At 54.3% G+C, this 14,669-nt stretch overlaps 1 protein-coding gene across 1 annotated transcript in view; it reads left to right on the top strand.

Moving 5' to 3' along the window:
• Positions 1-8: 8 nt before the first annotated feature.
• OGFOD3 (2-oxoglutarate and iron dependent oxygenase domain containing 3) overlaps positions 9-14,669 on the top strand; it is a 71,994-nt gene continuing 57,333 nt past the window's right edge. Inside the window, exons 1-7 of the mRNA XM_032178073.2 lie at positions 9-209; positions 2,975-3,204; positions 6,714-6,789; positions 8,807-8,849; positions 12,200-12,264; positions 13,158-13,214; positions 14,434-14,639. Coding sequence (XP_032033964.1) covers positions 136-209; positions 2,975-3,204; positions 6,714-6,789; positions 8,807-8,849; positions 12,200-12,264; positions 13,158-13,214; positions 14,434-14,639 — 751 coding nt within the window. The 5' untranslated portion in view covers positions 9-135. The remainder of the gene's footprint in view (positions 210-2,974; positions 3,205-6,713; positions 6,790-8,806; positions 8,850-12,199; positions 12,265-13,157; positions 13,215-14,433; positions 14,640-14,669) is intronic.

Here is a 14,669-nt window from a genome sequence, read left to right as displayed (position 1 = left end):
CGCCAGCCCAGGGGCCGATGGCCGAGCGCGTCGCTCCTGCGTCCCTGAGCCGCGTCCACCTCGCGCTCCCTGTCACGGCGTTCGTCCCCGGGACTGGCGCCCGCGTCCGGCCCGGCTCCGCGGCGGCTTGGTCCGATGGCGCCTCAGCGGAGGACCGCAACCAAGGCGCCCGAGGGCAACGGAGCGTCTGAGCGCCGGAACCGGAGCAGGTAGCGGCGAGGAGGAAAAGGGCGCGCGCTGCGGCGGCGGACAAGGCCGTGGAGTGGGCGGGACCGGGGCTGATGGGGCGGGGCCTGGCCCGACGGGGGGGTGGGGTGAGGCCGGTGGGGCGTGGCCTGCCGCAGGGGGCGGGGTCTGCCGCAGCCTATGCTGGGAGCAAGGCAGGTGCGGGCGGGAGCCGCGGTGGCCGACGGCAGAGGCCCACCGATCCCAGAGGGGCATGAGAAAGAGAAGGGGGCTTTGCTCCCAGCCTGATGAGCTGGTGCTGCTGCTCCGGGAACCTGCCGTTTGTCTGTCGCTGTCCCATGGAATAACCCACCCAGCAGCCTGGAAAGTCCGCCTGAGCCCGGAGCGTGCCTCCGCCTCACTTTTAAACCACGAAACCTGCTTTCCCTGCGGAATTCTAGAAGATCGGGTGCCATGGAGGAATGGCTTAGTTTTAGGATTTTAAAATGTTACAGGTGGTCATTGGTTTGCAGGTATTAGTGAAAGAACCTCTAACGTGCAGAATACAGCTTCTCGCTTGCTTGATATTAATATTTTGCTCTTTTGGAGAGTGCCCAATTCCCCTCAGTTGACGATTTGCACATTGAAGTCGTCAGTTTAGAAATATCAGGAGGACACCTCAGGTTTGGATAGACTGCAATAACTCTTAAACCTCATAGTTTGTTCTTGAGATTTTTATCCCCTTTTCATCTCAGCTGCTTTTGGAGTCTACTAGGTAGGATCTTAAATGCCTCATGCTACTTCACAGCTATAATTTTTTTTTTTTTTTTGAGACGGAGTCTCGCTCTGTTGCCCAGGCTGGAGTGCAGTGGCACAATCTCGGCTCACTGCAACCTCCACCTCCCGGGTTCAAGAGATTCTCATGCCTCAGCCTCCCAAGTAGCTGGGATTACAGGCGCCTGCCACCATGCCCGGCTAATTTTTGTATTTTTAGTAGAGACGGGGTTTCACCATGTTGGCCAGGCTGGTCTTGAACTCCCGACCTCAAGCAATCCACCCACCTCAGCCTCCCAAAGTGCTGGGATTACAGGCATAAGCCACTGCACCTGGCCACAGCTATAATTTTTTAAAAGCCAGTCAAATTTAGCAGTGGGGGGTTATATGCCAACGTTGGTGACACTAAGGTTAATAAGTTCTGGGGATCCACTACCATCAGACTAGCATGCAGCTATAATTTTATTAAGCATAAATGAATGACCTAGTGATGATTTATAAGTATTCTACCTTCTCCCAAAAACCAGATCTCTCCAAAAGAATATTTCAAGTATAAACATACACGTATCTATTTCTTTCAATATGAGAAGTTATTTAATTAATACATTTTAAAAATTTCCAGTAAACTTGTACATTTTCTGAAATACCAAGTAACAGTTTTTGTCAGCACTGAATGGTTAATATAGAAATATAGACTTTTGAGGCTGAGCGTGGTGGTTCTTGCCTGTAATTGCAACACCTTGGGAGGCTGAGGCGGTTAGATTACTTGAGGTCAGGAGTTCGAGACCAGCCTGACCAACATGGTGAAACCCCGTCTCTATTACTAAAAATACAAAAAAATAGCTGGGGGTGGTGGTGCATGCCTGTAATCCTAGCTACTTAGGAGGCTGGGGCAGGAGAATTGCTTGAGCCCGGGAGGTGGAGGTTGCAGTGAGCCGAGATTGTGCCATTGCACTCCAGCCTGGGCAACAAGAGTGAAACTCTGTCTCAAAAAAAATAAATAAATAAAAACAAAAAAATAAAATATTGTCCTAATATGCCTTAAATGAGCCTCTATTCAAGTTTTGGAAATACATGTGTCCAAAGCCCCTCTCTTATCAGCGTTGGGACAGGCCCAATACCTGCTCCTTGGAACAGACGAGAATCTTATTTTACAGGACGGGAGTGAGTGCAGCCCTGATGGAATAACCTGAGCTGTAGGGGGCTCACCTCTGCCCCACCCTGGAAACAACCTTCCTCCAGTGGCCCCTGTCCTTAGTGTTCACCCCTGCATGGAGGCCCCCATCACTAACAGCCTGTCTGAGAGCGGCTGCACCACAGGGCACCCCATCCTGTCCCATTTTGCTAAGCAAACCCTTTTAAACATCCTTATTTTGTTGTGAAACATCTCACATTAAAGTGGTGTGTGTTTGTTATTTATTTATTTATTGAGATGGAGTTTTGCTCTCGTTGCCCAGGCTGGAGTGCAATGGCACAATCTCGGGTCACTGCAACCTCCGCCTCCCAGGTTCAAATGATTTTCTGCCTCAGCCTCTCGAGTAGCTGGGACTACAGGCATGTGCCACCATACCCAGTTATTTATTTATTTTTTTTTTATTTAGTAGAGACAGGGTTTCACCATGTTGGTCAGGCTGGTCTCGATACCCTGACCTGAGATGATCTGCCCACCTTGGCCTCGCCAAGTGCTGGGATTACAGGCATGAGCCACTGCACCTGGCCTAAAGTGGCTTTTATAAGGAGCATGTCTGGCTTTTTTTTTTTTCTTCTGCTTAAAACCCATGAGTCTCTATTGCAGTGTTTCTCAAACTCCCGGGCTCAGGAGGCAGTTAGTGTGTACTGGAGACCCCTGAAGGGAAAGGGAGGGAAGAGTCCGTGTTTCCTGAGGGGACAGCGCTGGCCCCAGGCAGGAAGCCCTCGTTTCAGGGGTGAGATGTGAGTGCAGGCTGGGTCATGGTGCATGCACTTTGATGATTGGGGAGCGTTTTCTCTGGCCTCGCTCCGTGTTTGGGTGACGTGGCCTGTTTTCTGTTCTCAGCACCAAGAAGGACCGAGCCCCGCGGGAGGTGCAGAGGCTGTGGCAGAGGCCGTGGCTAAGGACCGCGGGCCTGGGGGCCGGCCTTGTGCTCACCGCACTTCTGCTCTGGAGCAGCTTGGGGGCCGACGATGGGGTCGCAGAGGTCCTGGCCCGCCGTGGCGAGGTCGTGGCAGGGAGATTCATCGAGGTGCCCTGCTCTGAGGACTACGACAGTCACCGCAGGTTCGAAGGTAGTTCGGGAAAGCAACACTTCAAAATGAGACTCAATGTGGTTAAAGGACATTGGCTGCGATGAAGGGGTGGGAATTGGTTTGGATGTGGTATGCTTGGGGGTAGCAGATGACCTCTCCCCTCCAAGCTGGCTAGTCCACATCTGGCTGGGAGTGCAGGTGTTTCGGGCTCTGCCCATCACTGCCCGGCCACGGTCGGCGTTTTAGTAAGCTGTGCGGTCCAGCGGAGGAGATGGTTTGCCTTGGAAAGATAGGGATGAGAAAGTCAAAACCAGAAAGGTTTTTTGACTGGAGAATGTGGTAGAGTCAGAGAATGTTGGGGAAAATGTAACAAGAAACGACCAGCAGCCCTTCCACCGTCCTGTGCCCCAGATCCCCTCCCCCCTCCCGTTCTGCTTGGGCCTGAGATGCGAGGGGTGGTGGTTCCAGGGCAGCCCAGAGCCTGGAGCCGCGCTGCGGTTGACCAGACCGGGGTTCAGCACCCTGGAGAGCGCACGGCCTCGGAGCAGGCTGACCGGGCCGGCCACCGCACACCCCGCTGCCTGCAGGCCTCCTATCGCTTCTGTTTTCTTGAGCATTCCATGCCACCTGGATGTATTCTCAGTTTTAAAAGTCCAGCATGCGCCGCTGGGTTTTTGAGGCAGAATTCAGGTTTTAAAAAATTCAATTTAATGCTTTGTACTTGAACCAAGAAAAGATTGCCAAGTTCTTCCACAAAGGGGCGCCCTTGTGACGCACGTGAACGTGGTCCCAGCCGCGCCGCAGGGAGGGACGGGACCGCCTCGGAGTCAAGAAAATGAACGTGTGTCTGTTGTGTGTTGTTGTGGTGCTCTCTCTTTCTTAGAAGTTCGCTCTCTAACATCCCAGCTTTCCAAAACTCTTTTTTGAATGCTAGCACCGAGTAGAAATTTTTCTTGCGATCGTTAATAATTTATCGGCATTAAAAATAGTTTCAATGACCTGGAGCAGTGGCTCATCCTCAATCCCAGCACTTTGGGAGGCCCAGGCAGGAGGATCGCTTGAGGCCAAGAGTTCAAGACCAGACTGGGAAACACAGTGAGGCCCCATCTCTACAAAATAAAAAATGAGCCAGGTGTGGTGGTGCATGCCTGTAACCCCAGCTCAGGAGGCAGAGGTGGAAGAATGACTTGAACCCAGGAGGTTGGGAGGTCGGGAGGTCAGGGCTGCAGTGAACCTAGAGTGTGCCACCGCACTCCAGCCTGGGTGACAGCGAGATCCTGACCCCCGCCAAAAAAGAAAAAAGTTGGAATGAGGGAGCGGGGATGGGAAGTCCATGTTTTAATGGGTTTGGGATTTCACCTGTGGGAGGTGGAAAAGTTCTGGAGGTGGTGCTAGTGACGGCTGCACAATGCTATTGTGCCCGATGCCACCACACTGTGCACTTTTTAAAAAGCTTGGCTAAAATGGTAAATTCTATGTTGTATATATTTTACAATAAAACAAATGGTTTGATGTATTTTCTTTTTTCTTTCTTTTTTTTTTTTTTTGGACAGAGTGTCACTCACTGTGTTGCCCAGGCTGGAGTGCAGTGGCGTGATCTCGGCTCACTGCAACCTCCGCCTGCCCTCTTGGGTTCAAGTGATTCTGCTGCCTCAGCCTCCTGAGTAGCTGGGACTACAGGCACCTGCCACCATGTCTGGCTAATTTTTGTAATTTTAGTAGAGATGGGGTTTCACCCATGTTGCCCAGGCTGATCTCGAACTCCTGACCTCAGGCGATCCACCCGCCTCGGCCTCCCAAGGCGCTGGGGTTACAGGCATGAGCCACTGCGCCTGGCCTCTAATTTTTATTATTATTGTTTTTTAACTCATGAATTGGAAATTTAAAAGATTTGGAAATGCGTGGGATTTTTGGTCCCTTTTTACAATGTTGTGGGTATTTCTCCTGACCCACGCTGGTGTGCACAAATTCTCGTCACCAGTTTCTGTCTCCTTCACCCACCAGTTGTGGAAAGGGGCGTCAGAACCTCCACTGAGCGTGGACCCAGCAGGGTCTGTGCTTTGGCTGCCATATGTGTCATGGGGCGATGCTGTCTGCTGTCTGCTGCCCCTTCCCCTTCCTGCCGAGTCGCTCCTGTGCTGCGGGGGACCCTCTCTTCCCTCTAGTGATTCTCGTTGCTAGTACAGAGGCTGCGCCACGGGCCTGTGTGGCTCTCATCGCATTTGCCGTTTGCTTTCCGCTTTCCTGTGTCCTCGTGTTTTGTGGGGTAAACCTGATAAAAAAGCATAAAATGACTTTTTGTTTTTGAAATAAAACACCTGTGTCCATTAGATCATTTAACCACATGTAACTACAGCCCCCCTTCTCTGATATTCAGCCAAGTGGAGCTCTGTTTATCTCCTGGTACAAGGCCCAGAGAAAGGAACCAAGGTCATCGCGGTGCCTTGTGATCCCTGGGTCCAAGCCCCTGATGGTGGCGCTCAGCACTGAGTGTGAGGCTTTTATTCCCATGGTCCCGGCAGGGAGGCTCCACGTCCAGGCTCAGGGCTGGCTTTTTAGGCAGGATGTAGGGAGAGGGAGGAAAAGCATATTGTGGAGTCCGGGTCTGCCCCGTGTCCTGGTGCTTGTGGGCTGCTATCTGATCAGGCAGGCATGGCCTGACGCCTGCCCAGCGCATGAAACCAGCTGCACTTGGTACCAAACCACAGGGGCGGGTCGCTGGGTCCCTCTCCAACACTCTGCTGTACCTTGTGCATCTGTGCGATGCTGCCTCGACCACCCTGCCCCTGCCCCAACGACCCTGCCCCTGCCCCGACCACCCTGCCCCAAACATCCTAACCCTGCCTGACCACCCTGCCCCTGCCCCAAACACCCTAACCCTGCCCTGACCACCCTGCCCCGTCCACCCTGCCTCTGCCCCAATGACCCTGACTCTCCTGTCCACTCTGATCCTGCCCCAACGACCCTGCCCCTGCCCCGATAACCATGCCCCTGCCCCGACCCTGTTGCTCCAGTCCCAACGACCCTGCCCCTGTCCCTGCCCCGACCACCCTGACCCCCATTTGAGCTGCTTCCTCTTCCCTCTCGGCCTCCGCAAGTCACCGAGGTACGGGGAGAGACAGGGGGATGTGGGGAGCAGTTCACTGTGCCCTGGGGAAGGACTGGGACTAGACCCACAAGCTCCACTCTGGCAGTCTCAGGAGGGTTTTCTGACGGTGCCTGTGGGTGTCTGGACCTGCAGTCAGTGATGGTTCAGGAATGCTGTTCATGCCATGTCTGGGGCTTCTGTGGCTTTCCTAGGGTTTGAGGCAGCAACAGGTGCTTCTGGATTAAATCTCCAGTTGGAGCCACTGGAAGCCGAGGTCGCCCAGTGAGACGTGAACTCCAGACGCACCGCACAAAGCGCATGCACGCTGGAGAGCTGCGGTTGTGTGTGTCTGAAATTCACATTTGACCGGGCGTATTAGCCGGCTCTGGCCCTGATTCCCTGGAAGGGCATGCGCCGATGGCCTTGGAAACTGCATCTCACCTTGGCTGTCCCCTCACAGGCTGCACCCCCAGGAAGTGCGGCAGAGGTGTCACCGATGTCGTCATCACCAGGAAGGAAGCGGAGCGGATTCGCAGGTAACCGCCCGTCCCTGAGCACGGGGGGATTTAAACAAACACATGTGGAGTGGGGCCAGGGCGGGAAGTAGAGTATTGTTAGTAATAAAGCGGTTTTGAAGATTTTATTGCCAGGCATGGTGGCTCACGCCTGTAATCCTAGCACTTTGGGAGGCCGAGGCTGGCAGATTGCCTGAGTTCAGGAGTTCGAGACCAGCCTGGGCAACATGGTGAAACCCTGCCTCTACTAAAATACAAAAAATTAGCTGGGTGTGGCGGCATGTGCCTGTAGTCCCAGCTACTCAGGAGGCTGAGGCAGGAGAATTGCTGGAACCCAGGAGGCAGAGGTTGCAGTGAGCCGAGATCGCACCACTGCACTCCATCCTGGGCGACAGAGCGAGACTCTGTCTCCAGAAAAAAAAAAAAAAAATAGATTTTATTATAATTTTATAAGAATTTCCAGGCTAGGCGCGGTGGCTCATGCTTGTAATCCTAGCACTTGGGGAGGCCAAGGCTGGTGGATTGCTTGAGCTCAGGAGTTCGAGACCAGCCTGGGCAACATGGTGAAACCCCCATCTCTACTAAAATACAAAAAATTAGCCGAGTGTGATGGCATGCACCTGTAATCCTGCTACTCAGGAGGCTGAGACAGGAGAATTGCTTGAACCTGAGAGGCAGAGGTTGCAGTGAGCTGAGATTGTGCCATTGCACTCCAGCCTGGGTGACAGAGTGAGACTCCATCCCCCCGCCAAAAAAAAAAAAAAAAAGAATTATGTGCTTTCAAGGGCCAAGCTCAGATTTTCCGATTTCAGGAGAGGAGACCACGGCCCTCAGTGAAGCAGTAGCTGGGATAGTACCTGGAGGCCCAGGTTCCTCTGCAGGGGTCATGGCCGCCTCTGGGGGCTGCTGCTAAGTGCCCCTTGCTCCCCATGGAGCCTCCGGGACACTGCTCAATGACCGCTCAGTGTCTGCTCTGAAACTGCCTCCAGGGAGCACTTCAGCCCACCTGGCTGTGACTTGTGGCAGCACAGGACGCCACTCAGAGGCCGCTGGTGCTGGACTTTTCTTACTGAGATCCTAAAAGAAAGTTTTGATTTTCCAACCACTTGTTGAGACGATAAGCATGTGGAATGGTGTGCAGCCCTGGGCCACGTGCCCTGCCCTGAGATTCTCCCCAGGGAGCCTACCCCCGAGGATGCTGCCTAGCTCCACGTGGGGTTACTGCTGTCTCACTGAGGCACCGGCGTGTCCCCACGTGGTGTCCACGGGCGGCTCCCAGCACCTGTGGCAGCTCAGGGCAGTCCTCTCTGGTCCAGCACAGCTGGCGCATGGGTGTTTTTCTCCCACCACGGGCAGGGCCCTTATCTCCTAAGCTGGTGAATCTCAAAGCTTCCCCCGCCTGCCTGGGGTCCCAGGAGAGATGGGGAGCAGCGGGCCCTCCCCTAGGTGCTCCTCAGGCTCCCGAGCTTGGCCCAGGTGGCTCTCGATGTTGACGATGATAGACTAAGCCCAGCCCTCCCTTTCTCTCTCTCTCTCTTTTTCTTTCTTTCTTTCTTGACAGAGTCTTGCTTTGTTGTCCAGGCTGGAGTGCAGTGGCACGATCTCGGCTCACTGCAACCTCTGCCTCCTGGGTTCAAGCGATTCTCCTGGCTCAGCCTCCAGAGTAGCTGGGATTACAGGCACCTGCCATCACACCTGGCTAATTTTTGTATTTTTAGTTGAGACGGGGTTTCACCATGTTGGCCAGGCTGGTCTGGAACTTCTCACCTTGTGATCCACCCGCCTTGGCCTCCCGAAGTGCTGAAGCCCAGTCCTTTCTAAGCTGAGTCAAATATTGACAAGACAGCGATGGCAGTATTGTTGCTTACGCACTGAACTTTGAAAGTTGAGTCTTTTGGTCTAAACATTTGTTTACGTCATAAACATTAAACACGCAGGACCCACTAACATTGCATTAATTTTGCTGATTGATGTTTGCTTAGATGATACATTATAGACAATTCTAGCAACTAAATTCTGAATTATTTTCTCCCTACAGCATAGCTGAGAAGGGGCTCTCCCTGGGAGGATCTCACGGAGGGGTGAGTTGAATGTAGTTCCTGCCCCCCTTTTTTTTTACCCTTCAACTTTGCTCTCACTTGGATGGGAAGGGGAAGGCACAGATGTGCAGGGTTCCCTGCGTGCCCCCAAATGTGGGTGGGGCCTGCCGTGGTGTTCCTCAGCACCAGCTGCAGCAGCTGCGCCTGACTGAAACCCGTGCGGTGTCCCCTCGTTGGGAAGAGCGTGTCCTTAGATGTGCGTGGCCATCTCTTCACGGCATGTCACAGCATGCCTGGCTCCAGTTCACATGGGGGGATAGAGGGGGTTGGAAGCAGGCAGCCGGCAAGGGAGCGGGATGGGAGCCCAGCGAGGAGACGGCTGTGTGTGCTGGACACAGGAGAGCCCGCGGAGCTTCCAGGAAACAGCAGAGCCTCCGTGGGACAGACACGCTGTGACACATCCTGCAACCTCCGAGCTGGAGGCCTCTATGGACGCCCTGTGGGGCTGTTGTCCCCTGTGTGACGCCAGCGTCACGCTGCAGGGGGTCGGCTAGTGGCCTCGGATCGTGTGTTCACCCAGAGCCCGTGGACATGATCTGATTGGGAAAAGGGACCTCTGCAGATGTAGATTAGGATCAAGATGATGCCGTCCCAGACTCAGGGCCCTAAATCCAACGGCGAGTGCCTGTAGGAGACAGAGGCGCGGGAGCTTTGAGAGGGAGGAGGAAAAGGTCCTGTGAAGTGGAGGCAGAGACGGGAGCGGTGCGGCCATGGGAAGAGGCGGGCAGGACCTCCCCTGGAGCCCTGGGAGGGAGCAGGGCCCCTCCTACACCTCGATTTTAGACTCCTGGGCTCTAGAACTGTGAGAGAACAAACTTGTGTTGTTTTAAAGCCCTGGTTTGTGTTACCGCAGCCACAGGGATCACAGAGCCACCGCCCACTGTGGCCTCGCCCTCCTGATGGGCAGTGACTGGGAGTCAGTCCCCGGTGCAGCTGGTGTTAGCTCCAATTCCCATGCGGTTTCCTCAGGGTTCTTTTCTTTTTTTTTTTTTTTTTGAGACAGAGTCTCGCTCTGTCGCCTAGGCTGGAGCGCAGTGGCGCAATCTCGGCTCACTGCAAGCTCCGCCTCCCGGGTTCACCTCATTCTCCTGCCTCAGCCTCCCGAGTAGCTGGGACTACAGGTGCCCGCCACCACGCCCGGCTAATTTTTTGTATTTTTAGTAGAGACAGAGTTTCACCGTGTGTTAGCCAGGATGGTCTCGATCTGACCTTGTGATCCACCCGCCTCGGCCTCCCAAAGTGCTGGGATTACAGGCGTGAGCCACCGCGCCCGACCTCCTCAGGGTTATTTTCTTGCTCGGTGTGTGGAATTGTCTGAAGATCTGTTTCTCTCTGTTTATTGGTGATCGCTTTGAATTATAATCACTGAATAGACTTGAGTCTTTCTGCATATTTGAAACTCTTCTAGGAAATTAATTCATAGACTCTTTGAGAATTTCAAAGTATTTCTGTGATGGTCCGTGTGACTTTTTTCTGCAAACTCTTTTCTCTTGAGTTCTGAAAATTAAGTTCCTTTTTTTTTTTTTTCTGAGATGGAATCTTGCTCTGTTGCCCAGGCTGGAGTGCAGTGGGGCGATCTCTGCTCACTGCAACCTCCGACTCCCGGGTTCAAGCAATTCTCCTGCCTCAGCCTCCTGAGTAGCTGGGACTACAGGCATGTGCCACGATGCCCAGCTAATTTTTGCATTTTAAGTAGAGATAAGGTTTCACCATGTTGGCCAGGCTGGTCTCGAACTCCAGACCTCAGGTGACCCACCTGCCTTGACCCCCCAAAGTGCTGGGATTACAGGCGTGAGCCACCGTGCCCAGCCTAAGTTCCTTCCTTTTTATTTCAGTTTGGTTAGGTTCAGTTCGGGGGCTATTTGTTAAAGATCTGTGAGTGAGTAGGTTTCTGTTTCATTGCTCCTCCACGTTCACATGGGAAGTTGCCCTGCACGGAGCTGGCTGGGCCACTGCTTTGGGTTCAGTTACCGTTCAACGGACCCATGCTAGGTTGGTGCCGCAGGGCCAGTGGCTGGGTCAGGAGGGATACCCACAGAGGAATATCCACAGAGGAATACCCACAGAGGAATATCGAATATCCCCAGAGGAATATCCACAGAGGAATACCCACAGAGGAATACCCACAGAGGAATATCCACAGAGGAATATCCACAGAGGAAGGGGCAGCACTGGGGCTCCTCTGGGGTCACAGGTGGGATGACTGACGTGGGCTGGAAGCCTCTTCCTCCGAGGACGTGGGGAAGGACTAAGAGGTGGGTGGTCGGGCAGGAAAGACTTCAGCAGTGGCTTACAAAGTGACGACTCAGGCCTGGCGTGGTGCGCGCAGTGGTGCCAGCCACCCAGGAGGCCAAGGTGAGCACCTCTGTGAGGCATTTACTCGAGAGAAGTCAACACTTGCCCACAGGGACACGTGACTGTGACTGGCACGGAGCTGAATGGAGATGGCTCCAGACTAAAAACAGCCCACACGCGCCACCATTCTTTAGGTCACAGGGAACAAAAGTGTTTGGTCCGGGAAGATTTTTTTTTTTTTTTTTTTTTTTTTTGAGATGGAGTTTCGCCTTGTAGCCCAGGCTGGAGTGCAGTGGTGCAATCTCAGCTTGCTGCAACCTCCGCCTCCCAGATTCAAGCGATTCTCCTGCCTCAGCCTCCCAAGTAGCTGGGATTACAGCTACTTGGGAGGCTGTCTCTGTAGGTGTCCCAGCTACAGCTGGGATTACAGCCCACCACCATGCCCGGCTAATTTTGTATTTTTAGTAGACATGGGGTTTCACCATGTTAGCCAGGCAGGTTTTGAACTCCTGGCCTCAAGCAGTCCACCTGTCTCAGCCTCCCAAAGTGCTGGGATTACAGGTGTGAGCCACTGCACCTGGCAGGTCTGGGACGATTTTAAGAAAGTCCTGGGTTGAGGCTGGGTGCAGTGGCTAATGCCTGTAATTCCAGTACTTTGGGAGGCTGAGGTGGAGGGTCACTTGAGCCCAGGAGTTTGAGACCAGCCTGGGTAATATAGTGAGACCACATCTCTACGAAAAATAGAAAAATTAGCTGGCTGTGGTGGTGAGCGCCTTTAGTTCCAGTTATTTGGGAGGCAGAGGGTGGGAGGATTGCTTGGCCTGGAGCCTGGAATATTGAGGCTGCAGTGAGCTGAGACTGTGCCACTGCACCTTAGCCTGGGCAACAGAGTAAGATCCTTTTTACAAAAAAAAAAAAACAAAAAACCTGAGGTGTGTGCAGGACAGACCTTGGTAACTCACATTTACCATCCATGACTTTTAACAGCCGTTGCCATTGCTGCGGCCGCACGCTTTACTACACAACGTCTTTTCCAGGCATCCATTCTGGACTTGCACTCAGGGGCCCTGTCTGTCGGGAAGCACTTTGTGAACCTGTACAGGTGAGCGCTGCAGCGTGACCTCAGTGCTGGCTCTGAAAGCCAAGTGAGCGGCTCCGTGCCTCTTAGCCGTGGACACGTGGACACGTGAGGGAGGATCCGGCTCAGTGCAGCCTCAGGGCCTCAGTGGCTGTGATGTTGGCCGGGCCCCTCATGGCTCATTGGGATGCAGGAGCTGGGAGGTGTGGACTCTCTACAGCCTTGGGCAGGGGGCTTGTTCATGAAGCTTTAGGGGAATCTGGTGTTTTTTGTGGGCCCAGGGACAGAAGGGATGGAAGCAAGAGGCAGCAGAGGTGGGAGGCTCCCAGGAGCAGCTCCAAGAATCCGACCGGGCCTCTGACGCTCCATGAGGGGCCGGGAGAGCAAAGAGACCCTCCCTGCGTGGATCCGCGTCAGCCTCACGCATTAGCCCTGGGTCCCACTCCTGGCCGGCTCTTTCTTAGTTTTTATTATTATTATAATTTTGAGATGGAATCTCGCCCTTTCGCCTAGGCTGGAGTGCAGTGGCGCAATTTCAACTCACTCGTCTCTGCCTCCTGGGTTCAAGCAATTTTCCCATCTCAGCCTTCTGAGTAGCTGGGATTACAGGCATGCACCACCATGCCCCACTAATTTTTGTATTTTTAGTAGAGATGAGGTTGTGCCATGTTGGCCAGGATGGTCTGGAATTCCTGACCTCAGGTGATCCGCCTGCCTCGGCCTCCCAAAGTGCTGGGATTACACCACAAGCCACCGCGCCCGGCCCGGCTCCTTCTTTATAGCAGTTATCATTGTGGAAATGGAGTCGCTCTGAGTGTGTGAGTTGATTTTCAGGGACTTGAGGAATAGCTGAACTGAAAGGAGATGAACAAGAGATTAATGAAGCGTGACCTTTGTGAATACTTCTTTTTTCACAGATACTTCGGGGATAAAATACAGAACATCTTCTCAGAGGAGGACTTCCAGTTATATCGGTAAGGAGGAGTGAGGCAGGTGGGGGTTTGCAGGCGGGGTGGCCTGGGGCTGAGGGGTGTGGCGGAGCTGGCTGAGTCCAGGGAGGCCCCACGGAGAGGCCCAGGGGCCAGGGCCAGGCCTGCAGAGGTGAGTTCTCATGGAGCAAAGGCCGGGGCAGGCCCAGTGTGGCCAGGATGCACCCGGGTCAGTGAAACAGATCTGGAATCCTGCAGCTGCATCCTGGTCAGGACCTCTTGTTTTCTGCTGTGTAAAATCAAACCAGTTTTTAAAATTCTGCCAGATGAGGCTGGGTGCAGTGTCTGACGCCTGTAATTCCAGCACTTTGGGAGGCGAGGCGGGTGGATCATCTGAGGTCAGGAGTTCGCGACTAGCCTAGCCAACATGGTGAAACCCTATCTCTACTAAAAGTACAAAAATTAGTTGGGTGTGGTGGCAGGTGCCTGTAATCCTAGCTACCCCGGAGGCTGAGGCAGGACAATTGCTTAAACCCTGGAGGTGGAGGTTGCAGTGAGCCGAGATTGCACCACTGCACTCCAGCCTGGGTGACAGAACAAGCCTCGTCTCAAAAAAAAAAAAAAGAAAAAGAAAAAATTCTGCTGGAGGAGCCCAGGTTGAGATGAGGACAAAGGAGCTAAGAGTCACCCAACCATCCCAGGACACACGAGTGCCCCCCTCGTGCCCCGCATGGGCCCATGCCCACCCAGACATCCATTTCAGAGCCGCTCTGGCCTGGCACGTGGGGTCTTCTGAGCGAGAGTCCCCTTGTCCCCAGTACAGACACCCCATCCACACTTAGCAGGCTCCACACCCACTCCCCCCGCCCCACGTCCATGCACCCTGCACACCCACGTTGGGGGACAGCAGCCTCTTCCTTGCTGAATAGGAGGCTGGGCTCCAGGCCCTGCAAGTACAGCCCGGAGGCTCTGGCATCTGGGGCCTGACTCCACACCAGCCTCCCCAGGATGGGTCCCGCAGGCGCCCTTCTCCCTCCCCAGTCCTGCTGCTGTGGTCTTGCGCCTGCCTCTGGCTGCTCTGCGCGTGGGCTGTGGGCCCCGTCCTTCCCAGGCCGGCATCTGTTCCCGGTGTGCTTGGGAGCCCCCGCCCCGCGGGTCTGGAGCCATACGCGGGCTGGTTCCTCTTCCTGCCGCCCACGAGTTGGGACCCACGAGCGTCGCCTCCCGCCTGGGGCTGCGCTGACGGCTATTGTGTCCTCTGCAGGGAGGTGCGGCAGAAGGTCCAGCTCACCATTGCGGAGGCTTTCGGCATCAGCGCGTCCTCGCTGCATCTGACCAAGCCCACCTTCTTCTCCCGCATAAACAGCACGGAAGCGCGGACGGCGCACGACGAGTACTGGCATGCGCACGTGGACAAGGTGAGCGTGCCCGTGGGCAGGGTGAGCGCACATCAGCAGGATGAGCGTGCATGTGGGCAGGGTGAGCGCGCACGTGGAGAAG

This window comes from Hylobates moloch, unplaced genomic scaffold (assembly GCF_009828535.3).
Source record: "Hylobates moloch isolate HMO894 unplaced genomic scaffold, HMol_V3 SCAFFOLD_15, whole genome shotgun sequence".
In the NCBI taxonomy this organism is placed as follows: Eukaryota; Metazoa; Chordata; class Mammalia; order Primates; family Hylobatidae; genus Hylobates; species Hylobates moloch.
The sequence above is the reverse complement of the archived record's forward strand: the minus strand, read 5'-3'. Positions and strand labels throughout refer to the sequence as shown.